Raw genomic sequence first — 23,731 nt, 5'->3', positions numbered from 1 at the left:
TAAAATGTATGGCATTTCTATACACTAATAATGATCTATCAGAAAGAGAAATTAAGAAAATAATCCCATTTACAATTGCACCAAAAGAATAAAATAACTAGGAATAAATTTAACCAAAAGTGAAAGACCAACACACGGAAAACTATAAGACTCTGACGAAAGAAATTGAAAAAGACACAAATAAGTGGAAAGATATTCCATATTCAAGAACTGGAAGAATTAATATTGTAAAATGTCCATAGTACCCAAAGTAACCTACAGATTCAGTGTAATCCCTATCAAAATTCCAATGGCATATCTCATAGACCTAGGACAGATAATCCTAAAATTTGAATAGTACCACTAAAGAACCCGAATAGCCAAAACTATCATGAGAAAGAAGAACAAAGCTGGAGGTATCTCACTCCCTGATTTCAAACTGTACTACAAAACTATAGTAATCAAAACAATATAGTACTGGCACAAAAACAGACACACAGATCAAGAGAACAGCAGTGAGAACCCAGAAATAAACCCATACGTATATGGACAATTAATTTACAACAAAGGAGCAAAGAACATACAATGGAAAAAGGATAGTCTCTTCAATAAATGGTGCAGGGAAAACTGGACAGCCACAAGCAAAAGAATGAAACTAGACCACTATCTCATGCCACACACAAAAATTAACTCAAAATGGATTAAAGATTTGAATGTAAGACCTGAAACCATAAAATTCTTACAGGAAAACATAGGCAGTAACCTCACTGACATTAGTTTTAATGTTTTTGTGGATCTGAATCCAAAGGCAAGGGAAACAAAAGCAAAAATAAACAAATGGTACTACATCAAAAAAGCTCTGCACAGTGAAGGAAACCATTATCAAAATAAAAATTCAACCTCCTGAGTGGAAGAAGATATTTTCAAATCACATATCTGATAAGGGGTTAAGATCCAAAATATATAAAGAACTCATACAACTCAACAATAGAAAAACAAACAACCAGATTAAAAATGTACAGGAGATCTGAATAGACATTTTTCCGAAGACATACAGATGGCCAATAAGCACATGAAAAGATGTTCAACATCACTAATTATTAGGGAAATGCAAATCAGAACCACAGTGAGATATCACCTCACACCTGTTTGTATGGCTATTATTGAAAAGCAAGAAATAACAAATGTTGTCAAGGATGCTGAGAAAAGGGAATCCTCATACACTGTTGGTGCGGCTGTAAATTAGTGCAGTCACTATGTAAAACAGTATGGAGATTCCTGAAAAACTTCAAAATAGAACTACCACATGACCCAGCTATTCCACTTCTGGCTATTTATACAAGAACACGAAAACACTAATTCAAAAGGATATATGCACCTGTATGTTCAATGCAGCACTATTTACAATAGCCAAGATGTGGTAACAACCTAAGTGTTCATCAATAGACAAATGGATAAAGAAGATGTGGTATATATACACAATGGAATATTACTCAGCCATTAAAAGCAATGAAATCCTGCCATTTGTGACAACATGGATGGACCTTAAAGGTATTATGTTAACTGAAATAAGTCATACAGAGAAAGACAAATACCATATGATTTCACTCATTTGTAGAATCAAAAAAAAAACAAACAAGCAAACAAAGAAAACAAAATAGAAACAGACTCATAGATACAGAGATCAGATTAGTGGTTACCAGAAAGGAAGGGAGCTGGGGGTGGGCAAAATGGGTAAATGAGGTCAACTGTATGGTGATGGATACCAACTAGACTTCTGGCGATGATCACTTTTTAGTGTATTCAGATGTTGGATCACAAGGTAGTACAGATGAAACTTATAAAATAAAAAACTTATTTAAAAAAGTCACTCAGGCTGCTATATGGAGAAAGGCCAGAAGATCACAAGAGTGGGAGGGGGGACAGGGTAGGAGGCTGTGGCAGTCATCCAGGAACAAGCAATTGTGGCAAACTTTCTCGGCAAAGGGCCAGATGGTAAATATTTCCAGCATTGCAGGCCATACAGACTTTGCTGCAACTACTCCACATGCCCCTGTAGCGCAAAAGTAGCCACAGATGATATGTAAATAGGCATGACTGTGTTCCAATAAAACTTTATTTATGGACACTGACATGTGAATTTCATAAAATTTTCATTTGTCACAAAATGTCACGCTTCTTTTGATTTTTTTTTCAAACCACTTAAAAATGTAAAAACTATTCTTAGCCTGTAGACTGCCCCCAAACAGGCATAAGCCAGACTTGGCCCGAGGGCCATAGTTTGCCAGCCCCTGGGTTAGCCTGTGGCTGAGGCTGGGGAAGTGGGGAGATATGGATGGGTTGGTGGTTTACAAGGAGGCAGAACTCACGGGATGTTAGACTGGGCACACAAGACAGGGAGGAAAAGAAAAGAATGGAGGAATCTGCTGGGTTTTGACCTGAGCAGCTGACAGACCAGCCCCGCCACACAGTCCTAGGGAGATGCAGCCCTGCTGCTCACTCACGCCCCATTCAATGCTCCTCCCTGCGCCATAAAGCTAACTACCTGGCACTGTGGTTCAAGACCTCGTGGCCCTGCCTCGGACTGCCCTCCCTCATACGCCTTACCTTCCAAGCAAGAATGCTTCCAGACTGCAGGCTCAGGCTCACACACCCAAAACGCCCTGCCCTTCGTTTCCGCTATGTCCAAATCCCAGGCATTCCGCACAGGCCATGGAAAAGGCCACCTGTCCCGCAAAGACTCCCCTGGCTCTCCCAGCAGGAAGGAACAGGGCGCCTGCCCCTCTCCTTCGCTCTCTCGCATTGCCTTGCTCAGCCTCTGTTTGTAATTTAGGTGCTAATATTCACATCTCAGGTCTCTGACTTAATTTCAGTGTAAGCTCCAAAGGGACAGATATGTGTTTCATTCGTATGTTTATATCCCCCCACGGCCTGTCCCTTCCAGAACCTACTGGATTCCTTACATTTGGTGGGCACTGAAATTTTTATTAAAATATTTAAGGAGACAGGTGTGGAGACAGAAAGAACTCTACATGTCCCTGAATGAGAAAGCTGGTTTCTTGCTCTTCTAGTAATAATCTTTTAAAGGACAGATATTTAAAACAGGAATCACCAGCAGTAGGTCACAGGCTATATGGTACCTTTATCACTCTCTTAAACCTTTCCATTAGTTCCTCCACACTTCAACACTCTATTTATAGCTGAACAATAAAAATGTTTTGTTGAAAGACTGGCACTGAAGCAGCTCCATTCCTTCAACATTCAAGCATCCAAAATGCTCAGAACCATTCCACGAAACACTTAAGTATCCCACTCACCGAGAGATGTTCCCGACCGCTTTTGTCAGCAACATCTGTGGAAGGGATTTCATTACTTCTGTTCGTGGTGTCCCCAATGTCATTTGCCGCAGTCCCATAATCTTAAATTGGAGAAAGGGGAAAAAGAAGGAAGTATGAAGTTGTCATTAGGCTGCCAACAAACATGAGGCCACAGTACAACCCAGAATGAAGCAAGACAAATTACAAGATTCCAAACCACTGACAGCGTGGCTGGGGAGAAGCGTGACCCGCCGTTGGGTTAAATCCATTGCAGCGTTAGGACTGTGCGATGCGAAAATTATATTCAGCCCAGATCTTTACATCATTGTTTTGTTTGGTCAAATTCCAAGCCAGGTCTAGGATTTTTCTTTGCACATAAGAATATATTCCTTTTTTGATAAAGTATTTAATGAAAATACAAAAAAGAATCGATCATGTAAGAGTCAGATTTACAGACCTGGAAGGGTCTTTGGAAATCGAGTCTAACCACAAGTTTTACAGCTGCAGAATGAGAGCTAAGGGATGTTAAATGACTAGTCTAAAGTCAACTGGCAAGAAGGCAACAGAGCCTAGACATGAACCAGGCTTGAAATCAGCACCTCTGATTTCCGAGGCAGAAGCACTCAAGGTAGAATGTGGAATCGGCACCAATAGGGAACTTGGGTCCACATCTGAACTTTTTTGAAGAGCTCTGAATTGCCAATATATCAGTTTCAGAATTAATGTGTAGGGAACTTCACCGATACAACATTTAGAATTGTGAGGGTATGTTCTCAGTTCTCAAATGTAGTTGCTCTTCTGAATCAATTTTAGTCTACAGGGATCAGGATATAAGTAAATGATTTTTTTGTAGGCAAAGTTTTTATTAACATATTACATATAAAAGTCATAAAAAGTTTTTGGTAAGCTTATTGCAGACCATGTTGTTTATAAATTTTTGTATTTTTATTCTAAATAGGTATGGTGCCTTCAATTTCCATCCTGAACAAACAAACTCATTAAGTCAGCCCTAGCTAATCTTCCCTTGGTAGAATTATCAAGCTGGCCTTAGGGCAACCAATTTAAATTATAATTTTACTAGCAGAGGGTTCCTTTGAATGTGAATGAAAATTAACAGAAAAAGCATATATTTTCTATCTGTAGTTGTTTTATTTTTAACTGCAAAACTACATTCTCACCATTTTCATTTTGAATATATTAGAACTTATTAATATTTCAATCAAACAGTAGGAGATATCATTTATTTGCTTATTTTCCCTTTTCATATTATATCCAGCTACTCATGCAAAATTAAACCACTAAAGTATCTATAGTTTAATATCATGACATTGTAGCCCAAAGATCCAAAGTGTGATCTGAGACCAATGGAAAGATGACATTTTTAGAGTCTTAAAAGTTATTGGAAAGGAGTCCAAAACATAATTTTAAAACTGAAAATCACAATTCAAACATATTTCTCTGTGACACAATTTGACATACCTTCTTTAAGCCATATCAGAACAAATAAAAATAAAAATACACAAATCACATGCACAAAATTATCCAAACCACAGCTTGGAGGAAAGATGGCTTAACATGCATAAAGCAGGTAAAGACAATGTAATTCCCTAGTTAAAATTAGCTCAAGTTAAATATACACATGTACAATAAACATACAGAGAATTGTTTTATATTAAAATTATAAACTATATTTATATTAAAAATATAAATATACACATTTGTCAAGGCGTGTATATAAAATTAAAGAATAGATTTTATAGAATAAATATATAAATGTATCCTTTTAATCAATGTAAGTTTTAATCAATCTTAAATTTCAAGCCAAGTCTTGAAATTTAGCCTGCCACTTCCCCAAACGGAAGCCTCCTGGTCATGAAGGTGGTTTGAAAACTGTTAAAGATGGATTTTCATACCTAGTAAAACAGCCCTGGGATTCAATTAAAATAACAAATATAAGATATTTGGTAAGCTAATATAGTGAATCTTTGGGTTTCTCCCTTTCCACATTCCTAGAAGAATCCCATTTTATTCAAGGGGATCAAGCACATCCTCTGGGGAAGCTGATCGAAACTCTAGGCGTGGGTCTAGCTAGTCAAGGGTAATCCAGCCCTCTTCTCAGTACTGGAGGCAAAAATGGACCATGACCCAACTGAGTCTTGAATCAGATACAGGAGGGCTTGGTGGAGGTCTCTGGGAAAGTTCTCTTTCTTCTGGAACACTTTCAAAAGCTCTTCCCTTTCTCTCATCAATGTGAATGACTCATCTTAAAACCGTAAGAGAAACCAGCCTTCAGTGAAGCCAGTACAATGGGCAGGAGAGTGCAGAGATAAAAAAAAAAACTTGGATCCCTGATGACATGGTTGAGCTGCTGGTTTCACCAACCTTAAAACGTGCCCTGGGGCTTCCCTGGTGGCGCAGTGGTTGAGAATCCGCCTGCCAATGTAGGGGACACGGGTTCGAGCCCTGGTCTGGGAAGATCCCACACGCCGCGGAACAACTAGGCCCGCGAGCCGCAGCTACTGGGCCTGCGCGTCTGGAGCCTGTGCTCCGCAGCAAGAGAGGCCGTGATAGTGAGAGGCCTGCGCACCGCGATGAAGAGTGGCCCCCACTCGCAGCAACTAGAGAAAGCCCTCGCACAGAAACGAAGACCCAACACAGCCATAAATAAATAAATTTAATAAAAAAAAAAAAAAACATGCCCTGCCTCTGAGGCTCCTGTGTGTGAGCCAGCCTTCCTCATTTTGTAAGAAACATAATTTTGAATTGGCTTTACTGTCACGGCCAGAAACTGATACACCTCCCTTTTCTTGGTAGTCATGGCTTTTAAACAGGTAATTAGTTCCCAATTATGGAAACAAAATGTCTGTTGCAGCGCAATGGATTTACTACTTCCAAGAACAAGCAGGAGAGAGAAAACGTTATTTACAGGCATTGTAAATATCAAGGGAAAACAGCCATCAATACTGAATGATTTTTGAAATATTATTTTGGCCTATGTCATGCTTGAAGTATATATTTAACTGAGCTTAAAGTTAGTTCTTCTTTTAATTGTTTTATTTCATTTTAGACAAACATTTTGAAAAAAATACAGACCACAGGATAGCTACCTTCATAAATTACATCAGGATAATTTGGGTTTGCACCTAAAAAGAAAACAAAACAAAGATATCTTGTTAAGTATGCATTTGAAGTTAAAAAATTACTAACTTATACTCACTAAAATCAGCTAAATATACATTGAAAGTTTTCTAATTGAATAGACTATTTTATAGGACAGGGGAATAAAATTTGAAATTCTAGGTTTGCTTCATGTTAACCTTGTTGCGCTCTCCAAGCCCACAACCTCCATCCCTCTTCCAAAAAAGGAAAGAAAAGGATAAACAGAATTTACAAATCACTTTAGCAAGAAAATATTCAACAATCAATGAATTATGACCATTTCCTTTTTTTAAAACTGTTTCTATTAAACACTTGGTCATTTTAATTGTAACTTTGGTATTTCTATTCCAGAAACAGATCATTTCTATACCACTTTTGTTATTCTCTGATGATTTGGGGGTTACTTTCAAACTATGTTGTGGCAGGTCCATCTGTATTCACAAACACGTTATTAACCAGCCTAGATAATAATACCTAAAGCACAATTTTGCTCTCCACTTGGTCTTCAGGGACATTTCTATGACAGAATAAACTTTTTTTTTTTTTTACCCTAATACAACATAGAAAAACAAACGTACTTTCTCTACTGAGATTATAAATAAATGTTATATCACAGAGAAATTCAAGAGTATATCATTTAATTATTTTGGATGTGTCTTTAGTCTCCAAGATGGTCAGAATATTCATTTAAAAATATTCCTAAGAGAATTTGCAAAAAACGAAAAATTTTTTAACTTTTTAAAATCACTGTCAAAAAGAGCCGGTGAAGGCTTCCGGGAAGATGGCGGAAGAGTAAGACGCGGAGATCACCTTCCTCCCCACAGATACACCAGAAATACATCTACACGTGGAACAACTCCTACAGAACACCTACTGAACACTGGCAGAAGACCTCAGACCTCCCAAAAGGCAAGAAACCCCCCACGTACCTGTGTAGGGCAAAAGAAAAAAGAATAAACACAGACAAAAGGATAGGGACAGGACCTGCACCAGTGGGAGGGAGCTGTGAAGGAGGAAAGGTTTCCACACACTAGGAAGCCCCTTCGCAGGCGGAGACTGCGGGTGGTGGAGGGGAAAAGCTTCGGAGCCGCGGAGGAGAGCACAGCAACAGCGCTGCGGAGGGCAAAGCGGAGAGATTCCCGCACAGAGGATCAGGGCCGACCAGCACTCACCAGGCCGAGAGGCTTGTGTGCTCCCCCGCCGGGCGGGCGGGGCTGGGAGCTGAGGCTTGGGCTTCGGTCAGAGCGCCTGAAGAGGACTGGGGTTGGCGGCGTGAGCACAGCCTGCAGGGGGTTAGTGCGCCACGGCTAGCCGGGAGGGATTCCGGGAAAAAGTCTGGACCTGCCGAAGAGGCAAGAGACTTTTTCTTGCCTCTTTGTTTCCTGGTGCACGAGGAGAGGGGATTAAGAGCGCTGCTTAAAGGAGCTCCAGAGACGGGCGCGAGCCGCGGCTAAAAGCGCGGACCCCAGAGACGGGCATGAGACGCTAAGGCTGCTGCTGCCGCCACCAAGAAGCCTGTGTGCGAGCACAGGTTACTATCTACACACCTCGTCCAGGGAGCCTGTCCAGCCCGCCACTGCCAGGGTCCCAGGATCCAGGGACAACTTCCCCAGGAGAACTCACGGCACGCCTCAGGCTGGTGCAACGTCATGCTGGCCTCTGCCGCCGCAGGCTCAACCCGCACTCCGAGCCCCTCCCTCTCCCCTGCCTGAGTGAACCAGAGCCCCCAATCAGCGGCTCCTTTAACACCGTCCTGTCTGAGAGAAGAACAGACGCCCTCCGGCGACCTACACGAAGAGGCGGGGTCAAATCAAAACCTGAGCCCCTGGGAGCTATGAGAACAAAGAAGAGAAAGGGAAATCTCTCCCAGCAGCCTCAGAAGCAGCGGATTAAAGCTCCACAATCAACTTGATGTCTGTGGAATACATGAATAGACAACGAATCATCCCAAATTGAGGAGGTGGACTTGGAGAGCAATATTTATGCTGTACAGCTTTGGTTCCACCATTTGTCCTAGGGTTCCATCCGTCCGTTTTTTTGTTTTGTTTTGTTTTTATTTTTCCTATTTTTTCTTAATTATTTTTTTATTTTAACAAATTTATTATATTTTATCTTTATTTTACTTCATCTTCTTTCTTTCTTTCCTTCCCTCCTTCCTTCCCTCCCTCCTTTCTTTCTTTCTTTCCTTCTTTCTTTCTTTCTCCTTCTACTAATTCTTTCTTTCTACCTTTTCTCCCTTTTATTCTGAGCCTTGTGCATGAAAGGCTCTTGGTGCTGCAGCCAGGAGTCAGTGTTCTGCCTCTCAGGTGGGAGAGCCAACTTCAGGACACTGGTCCACAAGAGACCTCCCAACTCCACATAATATCAAACAGAGAAAATCTCCCAGAGATCTCCATCTCAACACCAGCACCCAGCTACACTCAACGACCAGCAAGCTACAGTGCTGGACATCCTATGCCAAACAACTAGCAAGACAGGAGCACAACCCCACCCATTAGCAGAGAGGCTGCCTAAAATCATAATAAGTCCACAGACACCCCAAAACACACCACCACACGTGCACCTGCCCACCAGAAAGACAAGATCCAGCCTCATCCACCAGAACACAGGCACTAGTCCCCTCCACCAGGAAGCCTACACAACCCACTGAACGAACCTTAGCCACTGGGGACAGACACCAAAAATAACGGGAACTACGAACCTGCAGCCTGCAAAAAGGAGACCCCAAACACAGTAAGATAAGCAAAATGAGGAGACAGAAAAACACACAGCAGATGAAGGAGCAAGATAAAAACCCACCAGACATTAATGAAGAGGAAATAGGCAGTCTACCTGAAAAAGAATTCAGAATAATGATAGTAAAGTTGATTCAAAATCTTGGAAATAGAATGGACAAAATGCAATAAACATTTAACAAGTAACTAGAAGAACTAAAGATGAAACAACAATGAACAACACAATAAATGAAATTAAAAATACTCTAGATGTGATCAATAGCAGAATAACTGAGGTAGAAGAACAGATAAGTGACCTGGAAGACAAAATAGTGGAAATAACTACTGCAGAGCAGAATAAAGAAAAAAGGATGAAAAGAACTGAGGACAGTCTCAGAGAACTCTGGGACAACATTAAACGCACCAACATTCGAATTATAGGGGTTCCAGAAGAAGAAGAGAAAAAAAAAGGGACTGAGAAGGTATTTGAAGAGATTATAGTTGAAAACTTCCCTAATATGGGAAAGGAAATAGTTAATTAAGTCCAGGAATCACAGAGAGTCCCATACAGGATAAATCCAGGGAGAAATACTCCCAGACACATATTAATCAAACTGTCAAAAATTAAATACAAAGAAAACACATTAAAAGCAGCAAGGGAAAAACAACAAATAACACACAAGGGAATCCCTATAAGGTTAAGAGCTGATCTTTCGGCAGAAGCTCTGCAAGCCAGAAGGGACTGACACGACATATTTAAAGTGATGAAGGAGAAAAACCTGCAACCAAGATTACTCTACCCAGCAAGGATCTCATTCAGATTTGTTGGAGAAATTAAAACCTTTACAGACAAGCAAAAGCTGAGAGAGTTCAGCACCACCAGACGAGCTCTACAACAACTGCTAAAGGAACTTCTCTAGGCAAGAAGCACAACAGAAGGAAAAGACCTACAATAATGAACCCAAAACAATTAAGAAAATGGGAATAGGAACATACATATCGATAATTACCTTAAATGTAAATGGACTAAATGCTCCCACCAAAAGACACAGATTGGCTGAATGGATACAAAAACAAGACCCATATATATGCCGTCTACAAGAGACCCACTTCAGACCTAGAGACACATACAGACTGAAAGTAAGGGGATGGGAAAAGGTATTTCATGTAAATGGAAACCAAAAGAAAGCTGGAGTAGCAATTCTCATATCAGAAAAAATAGACTTTAACATAAACACCATTAGAAGAGACAAAGAAGGACACTATATATTGATCAAGGGATCGATCCAAGAAGAAGATATAACAATTGTAAATATTTATGCACCCAACATAGGAGCACCTCAATACATAAGGCAAATATTAACAGCCATAAAAGGGGAAATTGACAGTAACACATTCATAGTAGGGGACTTTACACCCCACTTTCACCAATGGACACATCATCCAAAATGAAAATAAATAAGGAAACACAAGCTTTAAATGATACATTAAACAAGATAGACTTAATTAATATTTATAGAACATTCCATCCAAAACCAACAGAATACACACTTTTCTCAAGTGCTCATGGAACATTCTCCAGGATAGATCATATCTTGGGTCACAAGTCAAGCCTTGGTAAATTTAAGAAAATTGAAATTGTTTCAAATATCTTTTCCGACCACAACACTATGAGACTAGATATCAATTACAGGAAAAGTTCTGTAAAAAATACAAACACATGGAGGCTAAACAATACACTACTTAATGACGAAGTGATCACTGAAGAATTCCAAGAGGAAATTAAAAAATACCTAGAAACAAATGACAATGGAGACACAACGACCCAAAACCTATGGGATGCATCAAAAGTAGTTCTAAGAGGGAACTTTATAGCAATACAATCCTACCTTAAGAAACAGGAAACATCTCGAATTAACAACCTAACCTTGCACCTAAAGCAATTAGAACAAGAAGAACAAATAAAACCCAAAGTTAGCAGAAGGAAAGAAATCATAAAGATCAGATCAGAAATAAATGAAAAAGAAATGAAGGAAACGATAGCAAAGATCAATAAAACGAAAAGCTGGTTCTTTGAGAAGATAGACAAAATTGATAAACCATTAGGCAGACTCATCAAGAAAAAAAGGGAGAAGACTCAAATCAACAGAATTAGAAATGAAAAAGGAGAAGTAACAACTGACACTGTAGAAATACAAAAGATCATGAGAGATTACTACAAGCAACTCTATGCCAATAACATGGACAACTTGGAAGAAATGGACAAATTCTTAGAAATGCACAACCTGCCAAGACTGAATCAGGGAGAAACAGAAAATATGAACAGACCAATCACAAGCACTGAAATCGAAACTGTGATTTAAAATCTTCCAACAAACAAAAGCCCAGGACCAGATGGCTTCACAGGCGAATTCTATCAAACATTTAGAGAAGAGCTAACACCTATCCTTCTCAAACTCTTCCAAAATATAGCAGAGGGAGGAACACTCCCAAACTCATTCTACGAGGCCACCATCACCCTGATACCAAAACCAGACAAGGATGTCACAAAGAAAGAAAACTATAGGCCAATATCACTGATGAACATAGATGCAAAAATCCTCAACAAAATACTAGCAAACAGAATCCAACAGCACATTAAACGGATCATACACCATGATCAAGTGGGGTTTATTCCAGGAATGCAAGAATTCTTCAATATACGCAAATCAATCAACGTATACACCATATTAACAAATTGAAGGAGAAAAACCATATGATCATCTCAATAGATGCAGAGAAAGCTTTCGACAAAATTCAACACCCATTTATGATAAAAACCCTCCAGAATGTAGGCATAGAGAGAACTTTCCTCAACATAATAAAGGCCATATATGACAGATACACACACAACATCGTCCTTAATGGTGAAAAATGGAAAGCATTTCCACTAAGATCAGGAACAAGACAAGGTTGCCCACTCTCACCACTCTTATTCAACATAGTTTTGGACGTTTTAGCCACAGCAATCAGATAAGAAAAGGAAATAAAAGGAATCCAAATCAGAAAAGAAGAAGTAAAGCTGTCACTGTTTGCAGATGACATGATACTATACATAGAGAATCCTAAAGATGCTACCAGAAAACTGCTAGAGCTAATCAATGAATTCGGTAAAGTAGCAGGATACAAAATTAATGCACAGAAATCTCTGGCATTCCTATACACTAATGATGAAACATCTGAAAGTGAAATCAAGAAAACACTCCCATTTGCCATTACAACAAAAAGAATAAAATATCTAGGAATAATCCTACCTATGGAGACAAAAGACCTGTATGCAGAAAATTATGAGACACTGATGAAAGAAATTAAAGATGATACAAATAGATGGAGAGATATACCATGTTCTTGGATTGGAAGAATCAACGTTGTGAAAATGACTATACTACCCAAAGCAATCCACAGATTCAATGCAATCCCTATCAAACTACCACTGGTAGTTTTCACAGAACTAGAACAAAAAATTTCACAATTTGTATGGAAACACAAAAGACCCCGAATAGCCAAAGCAATCTTGAGAACGAAAAACGGAGCTGGTGGAATCAGGCTCCCTGACTTCAGACTATACTACAAAGCTACAGTAATCAAGACAGTATGGTACTGGCACAAAAACAGAAAGATTGATCAATGGAACAGGATAGAAAGCCCAGAGATAAACCCACAAACATATGGTCACCTTATTTTTGATAAAGGAGGCAGGAATGTACAGTGGAGAAAGGACAGCCTCTTCAATAAGTGGTGCTGGGAAAACTGGACAGGTACATGTAACAGTATGAGATTAGATCACTCCCTAACACCATACACAAAAATAAGCTCAAAATGGATTAAAGACCTAAATGTAAGGCCAGAAACTATCAAACTCTTAGAGGAAAACATAGGCAGAACACTCTATGACATAAATCACAGCAAGATCCTTTTTGACCCACCTCCTAGAGAAATGGAAATAAAAACAAAAATAAACAAATGGGACCTAATGAAACTTCAAAGCTTTTGCACAGCAAAGGAAACCATAAACAAGACCAAAAGACAACCCTCAGAATGGGAGAAAATATTTGCAAATGAAGCAACTGACAAAGGATTAATCTCCAAAATTTATAAGCAGCTCATGCAGCTCAATAACAAAAAAACAAACAACCCAATCCAAAAATGGGCAGAAGACCTAAATAGACATTTTTCCAAAGAAGATATACAGAGTGGCAACAAACACATGAAAGAATGCTCAACTTCATTAATCATTAGAGAAATGCAAATCAAAACTACAATGAGATATCATCTCACACCAGTCAGAATGGCCATCATCAAAAAATCTAGAAACAATAAATGCTGGAGAGAGTGTGGAGAAAAGGGAACCCTCTTGCACTGTTGGCTGGGAATGTAAATTGATACAGCCACTGTGGAGAACAGTATGGAGGTTCCTTAAAAAACTACAAATAGAACTACCATATGACCCAGCAATCCCATTACTGGGCATATACCCTGAGAAAACCATAATTCAAAAAGAGTCATGCACCAAAATGTTCATTGCAGCTCTATTTACAATAGCCAAGACATGGAAACAACCTAAGCATCCATCTTCGGATGAATGGATAAAGAAGAATGTGGCACATATATACAATGGAATATTACTCAGCCATAAAAAGAAACGAAATTGAGCTATTTGTAATGAGGTGGATAGACCTAGGGTGTGTCATACAGAGTGAAGTAAGTCAGGAAGAGAAAGACAAATACCATATGCTAACACATATATATGGAATTTAAGAAAAAAAATGTCATGAAGAACCTAGGGGTAAGACAGGAATAAAGACACAGACCTACTAGAGAATGGACTTGAGGATATGGGGAGGGGGAAGGGTAAGCTGTGACAAAGCGAGAGAAAGGCATGGGCATATATACACTACCAAACGTAAGGTAGATAGCTAATGGGAAGCAGCTGCATAGCGCAGGGAGATCAGCTTGGTGCTATGTGACCGCCTGGAGGGGTGGGATAGGGAGGGTGGGAGGGAGGGAGACGCAAGAGGGAAGAGATATGGGAACATATGTATATGTATAACTGATTCACTTTGTTATGAAGCAGAAACTAACACACCATTATAAAACAATTATACTCCAAAAACGATGTAAAAAAAAAACGGTGCCAAAAAACATTTGCCACTTACTCTTCACTGAGAAGTAACTGGGTGTCTATATGAAAGCCTGCTTGGAATTAAAATTAAATTTTGATGTAATATTTAAGTGATTACACAATGAATTTCCAAAGCCACTTTCTATGCTTTTAGTCTTTCCTTACCATGTGAAAAAGTAAAATTTGTAAACCATAAAGTTTACTTGGTTCTCATTTCATTTCTGAACTCTTAGCAGAAAAATACTTAAAATAACTGAAACTTGAGCCAAGTTTCTGTTCATGTGTTCCCCAGTAAAGAATCAAGGTTAGTCTAAATGAAGAACCAAATAAAATTAGTCCTAATGCTAAATTAGAATTTCAACCCAGTTCAACTAGAAGAATATCTATTTTAGCAGGGGAAAAATTAAGTAGATTGTTGGGCACTTCGATTCAGGAATGCTACATACTGCCATGCAGTCCATGCTTTGTACAACTCCTGGGGGCACCATTAAGACTATCATCTATGTTAATGGAACCATCTGGAATTGTGCAGTGCACAACCTGTGCAGCCACTTCTGATGAATTCATGCTAAGTTATCGATTCCAGTCATTTTCAATTGTATTTTGAGTTCTATAATCTCAAACACCACTTCAAAGTAGCTTTGCATTACAAAATGCTAATATGCATTGTCAGAATTATTTGTAGCTGATATGACATTCCTGAGAAGGATCTTGAAAGTTGCCCTGCAGGTTGAGGGGTAATTCAGTGAATAAAGCAGGAGAATATCCCAGGAGCAGCCCTGGGAATATCATTTGCAGGACACCCACTCATCCCCTGAAGTCCTTTCTCTTTGCAAAGTCCCTGGACCTAATGGTGTCCCCTCAAGGTGAGGATTTTCCACCCCTGCTGAAGGAAAGGTTCTATAATCCCAAGAGAGCAAGTCATTCTTTGAACTGCTCAGTAATCTGTTACTTTAGAAGAACCCACTCAGATCCCCTTCTCACTGTGCCCTCAACCTACCATCTGAATTTGCAAGGCATCCGCCCACTAGAGTCTACTCTTCACTTCTAGACCTGACTCCAGGTCCCCAGGACCCAGAGTTCCCTCAACACAGGCCCCCCACACACTTGCTGGGACTAGGCAGCCTCTCCCCTACATTGGTCAGCTCCAGGCGGCCTCACCATCAGTGTGAGCTCCCTCCCTCTGACTCAAGACCCCAAGGGTGGGGTGATGACTGAGCAAGAACGGGTGGGCTGAGGTGTCCACATGCACACCCATCCCCTCTCATTATACCTCTCGCCATGTAGCCGGAGGCACAGGGCAGGGGACATGGCCGGGACCAGCTCTACCAAAACCACTATGTTCTGGCTTGGAACTCCAAGAGTCTGAGAATTTGATCTTCAGACCCAGGCTTTCAGGTCATTATGAACATACATTTGCCAAGGTAGGAGGATAGAACCTATTTAACAATTCCTTAACTGGATGTATATTTTTTAAGTATTTGGATATAAGTATGTGGATCCTCATTTGTACTAGATTAACCAACCAACCAACCAAGATTGCCTGAGGCCAAGGAGTTTAAGTTTTAAAACTGGGATAGTTCCGAACAAATCCTTGCAATTTGTCCAGGATGAGCGCTTTCCCTGGACATAGGACTTGTAGTGCTAAAATTGGGACCAGTCAGTCACCCTGATGTATTCTCATGCTCTCAGCAACTCCACATGTAGCCACCACCTGATTCCATAAGAAAGTAAAAAGACTCAGGATTCAGAGCCAGATGTATCTACACCACACACGTGAAAGGGTTTCAGTGAATATGACTGACATACAGGTGTATTCAGGTTCATCGCAGACAGGGAACACCCAAACACGTTACTCACACAAAGCCCCAGGAAGATCCAAAATGTCGAATCAATTTAATTTAGCAAATGTCAGGTACAGAAAACTGGGGTCTGGGGTGGGATCAAAAGGAAATAGGTTAGCTCAGAATCTGGAAAACAGGTCCTTTTCCAGACTTCCGATTCATATCAGTGCATGCCTTTTCTACCAAATTCACCATCAAAACCATTAGGTCATGTCTACACTTTCTGAGAAGCACTATATTTTCCTAGTTTCATTGTCCCAGATGCATGAGAAATATTGTCATTTCACTTTCATTGTCAGGATTAGCCAAATTTAGTGCAAGATTATGAAACTCACAGAAAGACAACGTAGGAGGAACAATAATGGGTTTTTTTTTTCCTTCCCTACCATACTGTACTATTTCTGACGAGGACCTACTCATCGAAAGAAAGAAACGCCTCTTTCTGTACGAAGGTTTAGGAGGCCTGCCGTGTGGACGGATGCACAGACCAGGACTTTATGAAAAGCCAGGGTCACATTACTCCAGCTGACCCCAGCTTATCAAGCAGATTATTTTGCTTCTAGCAACTTCTCAGTCAAGCTAACCTCCAGTGAGGTTTACACACCAATAGCACAGTAGTTATTAACATCATTTTAAATGCAGACACAGGAAAAAAAATCACCATTTCCTTTTTAGACTTTTGGCAATGGTCAAATTTTGAAGATACCCTGCCATTTTAAAGTCTAATTTACTTAGTTTAAATTCATTCATTATGTACCATTATATGCTAAAGGTAGGAACCGCTGTTGGGAGATAATCAGGATTAAAAGGTGAGTGAGAAAAGACAAACATGAGCTAGAAGGGAAAAAGCCAGTGAAAAGAGAATGAATGAAAAATAAATGCACTTGAGTAATGCACTTGTCGTGGAGATTTGAGAAGGGTTATGTTTCCTTGAAGGCTATCCGAGTAGCTCTGTTTAAGTAAGAAATCTTAGACAGAGGTAGCAGAGGTGGCCTCAAGACCTAACGCTTCATGTTGGGAATCTCCAGAATAAAATATGGACATCCTGGAACTCCCTTAACCCACTGGCATTCTGAACAAGCAGCAGACCATCTCTACCTCCACAGCTCACCCAAGAGCAGAAGCTACACCAACCAAAACCAGACGAGTGCCAATGTCTGCTTGTCTGATGTTCAAGTACTGTCTTCCCAAGAGTCTGCTGAGCATCTCCAGGTGCTACACTCACTAGTATCTCGTGCTTTTTTTTTTTATTATTAAAACAATAAGAATAACAACCATGTATTTGCCCTACTTCAATTTGGGCAGTGCTTAGCGGGCTCCACGTGATGTTGACTGGGGTAGCCCAGCTGGGACTGCAAGATCCAAGTTGGCTTCCCTTCCCTCCATGCCCCTCGGCTGGTATGACCGGGACAGCTTGGGGCTGGCTGGGCTTCTCTCCATATCTTTGTAATCCTCCACAACCTCTTTCCCAAGGTTGGTGTTTATCTCCAGCCAACCTAAAGTCTAGACTCAGAACTGACACAGTGTTATTTCTCCCATTTGCTATTGGCCAAAAAAAAGTCAAAAGGTCAACCAAAGCTCAAGGGGAGGGAAAAAGGACTGCATCTCTTTATGGTCTGAGAAGATGGGTGCAACAAATTCTTCCATTTCTGTCAGTACCTCATTCTTGATCCAAGGCATGTTGTCAGGAATTATGGGAAGAGGACTAAGGTCCAGGGTGCAGCCTGAAATCTGAAACGCCCCAAGTGAAAAGAGCAATGGAAACTGTATTATAACCACACACACACTCCTGACAAAGCTTTGTATTCAACGTGCCACGTCTGCACCTCCAAGACACAGACCCTTTGGGCATTTAGGCTTCTAAACATGGATGATAAAATCATTTTTCTCCCCTCAACAATATCAAACCAAAGCACTCCGCCATCCTCTTAATTCCATGCTAAATGACTTCATGCAAGGACCTGTTTACTTCCATTTTCTAATCTCATTTATAGCTGGTGAGTAAATCTTATGACTTTATATAAATCTTCATGAGAAAATCTTTATGACTTTTTAACTGTAAAACTCTACAGTAAAAGGAAAAGCACATTTGTAGGATTAAAAAAAAACTGTGGGAAGATAGGTAGCCTGACCAGAGGGTTCACTTTCCATTCTGCTCTAAAGATAAAAATAATAGTGGAGGCCAAGAGACACATCTGTTTCTTTCCTTTAAGCTTTTAGTCTCTCTCTAATGCTCAAAAAAAATTTTTTTAAGACTTTTCTTGCAATTCTTTTTGCAGACTCTTTTTAGTGTGATCTTAAAAAATATTTCAAAGAATTCCATATGATAAAGGCATAGCAAAAGATTTGTTCTTTTCAAATAAACTGCCCTTGCTTTGTCAACAGTGTTTTCTAACTCATGGCAGTCTGCCTTTTGATTTCCAGATCCTTCTCCTCTTCCCTGTCTAAATGGTAGGCTGAACTCGGGGCCTGAAAACCTCGGGGGTTCGGACGTCTGGGTTTTCTTTCTGGATGAACCATTACTGTGCCATGAAGCACTGGGAGCCTCTTCCCATTTTCTGTAACAAAGGAGTCTTCATCCGACAGAAGAGGATAATAGCATTGGCTTGGCAACTCCTCAGGAGCTTCAGGAGGCATAATTAATTAACATTAGTACTCTTGAGACAAAAAGAGCTATTTAAGTATAAATCTTAATTATCATGATTATTATGAGTCTATAGCTGAACCATACCCTTCTCCGTTTTTAAGGCAGAAAAGCAAGTAAAACTTTCTGTCCTTTCACTCCCAGGACAAGACATGGGTCCTGACAAATGGCCTTAAGAACAAGTAGTGGGGGGCTTTATATTTTCTTAATGTGTAACATTTGGAGAAATTTCCCCACCGTACATTCTTTGGCCTAAGTACACCAAACCTAAACAGGCCGGTTCGAGGGCAATTCTAAGTGCTGTAGAGAGCTCTAGCTCATCCAGACGTCATGAGTCTTCGGATAAAACGGCACAAATGAAAAGCCGTGGGGAAAACTCTTCCAATATTTATAGTTTGCTCCTGACGCGCATTTTGCATAGGAGGCAACTGCTCCCAAATTAGGCAGCATAAGTCACTGACTCCCACTGCTTATGTGAATGAGCATTCTTGAGCTGTGACATTCTTCCTGAATGAGTGGGCCTTAAAGGCACTCTTTATGTACAGCCTAAAGAATGGAAAGCTTTAAAACCCGGGTGTTTTATCATCTAGTGCTCTGGCTAGGCTTGTTCCAAGCCTAAAGTATTAATCATTTGATTAATGATTTCAACAGGAGAATCCACTCTTAAGCAATCAACGTGTTCACGTTTACAGTAATATCTGACCTTGAAAATTCTTAGAACTTGTGCTATCTAATCAAAAGATGGTAACAAAGGCTCCAGGTTTCTTCCTCATGGCACTCGCAAGCATTCTCTCTGCCATGAATTTCTGCTTAGAATTGTGCTTAAAAGGTGCCCTCACCACTCCTAATCTCCACTCAGTCTCCACCCACACATTCGTGCTCATGAAGGGACTTCTCTATAGGTGGGATTGAATTCCAGTGACATCCACATAATGGATCAATTTCATCTTAGACAAGTCTTATTTTTGACCTGTAAGCTAAATAGGATACAGCAGAATCTTTAGAGAATCCTCAGATAACCCCATGCTTTCTATGTTTGTGCCTGCACTGCTGTCTCTACTTATTCACTCTCCCAAGCCTCCTTAAGCCATCCTACCTTTTGCCAAGCCCAATTAGAGTGCATCTCTGTGCACCAACTATTCCATATTTTTATCATTATTGCTGGTTAATACCCTTGGAGAGTCAGTGAGGTAACCTCGATGGATGCCTGACCAGTTCTTTCAGTGCTCACACCCCACCACCACCACCACTGACCCTGGCTAGGTTCTGCAGGGCAGAAGCGAACTATCCTTACTACTCAAAGTGTGGTCCATGGATTTTGAGCACCATCTGGGAGCTTGTTAGAAATGCAGACTCTAAGCCCTTCTCCAGACTCATAGCATCAGAATCTGCATTGAACAGGATTCCCAGGAGATCTAATTGCTCATCAGAGTTTGAGAAACCCTGGTTTACAACTCCATGGCAAGTCTGACCAAAGTCAAAAGGCCCCAAGTGAAGCGTAGAGCAAACCTGAAAATAGCATACCTAAATATTGAGGGGGGAGGGCAGCGACTGCAGAAAATATTAGGGGTAAGGACAAGAGGTGTGTTTTGTCCCCAGTGGCACATGTCTGGACCCCACTCCAAATGGAGAGGGGGAGGAGACAGCTTAGACACCTGAGAGAGCTCACATTCACCCACCCTCTCTAGGAGCCCAACGCTGACTTAGTTTTCTCCTGAAAGGGCCTAGTCTAGAAAGCTCAGGTAGTCAGGGGGCAGAGTCTGGAGGTCCTCTTCTCTGGGCAAGCCCAAGCCTCTAGATGAGGGAGGACAAAGCTGAGAGAAAAGCGTTTCTGGTCAGCAAGTTTCTTCCTAAAGGCTACAGAGCATAAGCACAAAGGGACGTGAGGATGGGTACCGTGTCATTATGCTCTCACACCTCCCTCAGGAGAGGACCACACTGAGCTCCTCCCTATTCTGGGTCAGGTACCCTGAGGGCACTCCCAGACGCTCATCTTCACAACCACCTTCTAAGGAGGTGCTAGAACCCTACATTTTACAGAGAAGCAAAGCTAAGTTTAGAGGTGGTAAGAAAATCACTCAAAGCCACACAGGTCGTGAAAGACAGAACTCTTATGTGAATCAGATCTGAGTTCCAAACCCAAACCCTTCCCCCTGTGCCAAGCTTCCTTTGGAATAATGAGGAGAGGGGGAAAACTATGTTTAAATTCCAAGCTCAAACACCAGATATGAATGAGTCATTTGGATCCACAGCAAAAGACAGGAGTTATCTCATTAAAAGTAAAATTCTTGAGGTTCTACCTATTCCACTTAGTTTTTCTGTTCAACAGCTTCCACAAAAAGAGAACATTCGAAGGGGTGCTTAATTCTTTATTGCCTGCCATTTGTGCACACCTTCAGCTGAACAGCTTTCCTTCCTGCCTTCCATGAGTAGATCCTGCCTAATAGTGGGACGGGGACATCCCTGGGAATTAGAAGCCAGGGTAAAGACCACCACAAACAGAAGCAGGGGACAGAAATGAAAGCCCAAGTGTTTCTTCATCTTTCATCATTTTATGGGTGGTTGCAGTGTTTTCTATTATTGGGAGAAAGGGCTTTGTTTTATTGCCTGTTGGTGGGTAGCCCAGCGCCCTCTGTTTGTTAAACCTCCAGACAGATCTGACAAATTGTTCAAAATCCTAGGATTCTAGTACAACAGGATGTTAAGCAAGACTCTCCTGCCTTAGTAACCGACACCAAAGTGAACATGAGACACTCACAGGCGGAATTCACAAAGGAAATGGCTGAGAACTGAATCCACTGTCCTTTGAAACATCTGATTCACGCTGAGACTTCAAAAGGTCCCAGAGAGAAGAGAAAAAGGAAGGACTTATAAAGAAGTTTCTTTGGGGAGAAGTGTTGCCAACGTCACCACCCCACCATGGGGCTTCCACCGGCTGCGCTTGAGGACGTGTCCTGTGTTCTCTGCAGGTGAAAGGCTCAGAGGACAAGTGTCTGGCTCTGCCAGAGAAGGCTCAGGCCACCTGTGGTGGAACGTTTGGGTTCCACCTGTACACCCAGAAATGTCAGGCAGGACAAAGGATCACTAGGGTTCCGCGTGGACCAGATGGAGGAAGTCTGCACAGGGAGTCCAGAGGGCCAGAGGGACCCCAAAAGCACAAAGCTGCATTCCTGGGTGCTGAGGAAGGAGGTGCTTCCAGCAGCCAGAACAGAAATGCATTTATGTCGTGGGAACTGCAGGAGAGGGTGCTGCAGAGAGAGGAATCTCCACAAAGGTCTCCAGGAAACAAGATCGGTGAATCGGCATTGAACACCGCCAGGTCCCAAGAGCACAGAGCCACCAGCCAGCACACTTCCCCGCCCTCTGTACCCCAAGCCCAACCCCTCCGCCTCATTAGCGAGCTCCAGCCCCCGCCCCCATGCTGCCAGCCCGAACTGGGAGGGGAGAGGACACTGACCCTCAAACCAAGTCCAGAGTTGGTTTCTAACTCAGAAGAGACATCCTGTTTCTCAGTTGAGATTTTGTCTGCAACCTCAAGTGACCAAAGGATTGTCTGTTACTCAACAATGAGCAGAAAAATCTTACTTGGGTCAGAGCTCCCATCCAGACCAGTGACTCTCACACTTGGCTGTACATTGGAGTCACTGGGAATCTCAAAAATGAAAAATGCCAAAGCCGGAGCCACTGAATCAGAATTGCCAGAGATGGGCCCCAGGAATGTGTCTTAAACAATGAAATAAGATAAAACAACAATTAAAACTCACCGGTTGATTCTAACGTGCAATATAGAGTGCGATGCTACTGTTCTAGGAACCCGAGAAGATTACTCTTACTGACTAAATTGTAAAGGGCCGATGGAAAACCAAAACAAAATGAAATTAATTTGACTGTCACCAGTTGTGCTCTTCCATGTGTTAGAAAGATAAACACCACCGTTCTCTAGATTGCACTGCATGTCGTGCTTTAGACATAACTCAAAACTGACCAGAGCAGAGTTCAGTTCTAAGCATGGGATCCAAAACAATCCATCTAGTGTTTGAAGTTTGGGAAAGTCTTTCCTCCCTTTCTCAGTTGCTAGCCAGGCTGCCAATGATGATCAGATAGAAAAAGCACTGGCCTGGTACCCGGGCCCTGCTGACATCCGGAGACCTGATAACACCTGTCCCTCCTCACAGCACCCTGGCTAGGGCTGGTGTCTGGTGTCGGACTCTGCAAGGTCCCAGCACCCTGGAGAGACGTTATATGGGGATCTTTACTGCCTTCCTCCCAACCTCACATGCCATCAATGGCACCCTCCTGGCCTGGCTGATGCTGGCTCGGGGTCTCTCTGCCCCATCCTTGCTCCAAGTGGAAAGCAGAGTGTCTGCCACCACATCCCGCGTTCCCACACCATGCTGTGCGAGAGGCAATCGGGACTGTCACTAGGTTCAGTCAGCCATCATCTTCCATGCTCATCCATTTTTCTTTTATCAGGGACTTTTTATTTGTTTTTATTTCTGTTTTAATTTCTTTCAACACGCTTCACTCTCTATCTCCAAATAGCGGGTGAATTCCTAAGCAAAGGGACCATTTCACAGAAATTTCAGTTCTGAGCTGAATGAGGAATACACATGCAAGGACGAAAGAGCTGCCATTTTAATTCTTCTGGCTTCATACGGTGATGCAACCAGCTTCACAGGGATCCCAAGCTGCTTGCTTCCTGGTAAGTCCAGAAACTCCCAGTGTGAAAGAAGGGGATCTCATCAAAACAACTAGGAAAAAAAAGTAGCTGAAACTTCTTATCATAAAGATTTGTGGGAGCTAAACTTCTTGAGCAATTACTATAAGATGACAGCAGAAATACTGAAGGGCTATAAATCCAAATGTGACCTGATGTCCTTAACTTGGAATGTACATTTAGACCAGAAGGGAAA

At 41.3% G+C, this 23,731-nt stretch overlaps 1 protein-coding gene across 6 annotated transcripts in view; it reads right to left on the bottom strand.

Annotated features, from left to right (window-relative positions):
• The window catches only part of NTRK2 (neurotrophic receptor tyrosine kinase 2), a 383,866-nt gene that overhangs the window by 292,488 nt on the left and 67,647 nt on the right, over positions 1 to 23,731 (bottom strand). For all 6 annotated transcript variants that reach the window (XM_060301090.1, XM_060301091.1, XM_060301089.1 and 3 more), the window contains 2 exons: positions 6,404 to 6,439; positions 3,297 to 3,397 (listed from right to left, as the gene is read on the bottom strand). In XM_060301090.1, coding sequence (XP_060157073.1) covers positions 3,297 to 3,397; positions 6,404 to 6,439 — 137 coding nt within the window. The remainder of the gene's footprint in view (positions 1 to 3,296; positions 3,398 to 6,403; positions 6,440 to 23,731) is intronic.

The sequence above is a fragment of the Globicephala melas genome, chromosome 6 (assembly GCF_963455315.2).
Source record: "Globicephala melas chromosome 6, mGloMel1.2, whole genome shotgun sequence".
Lineage (NCBI taxonomy): Eukaryota > Metazoa > Chordata > Mammalia > Artiodactyla > Delphinidae > Globicephala > Globicephala melas.
Note: the sequence above shows the minus strand (reverse complement) of the source record. Positions and strands in the feature narration are given on the sequence as shown.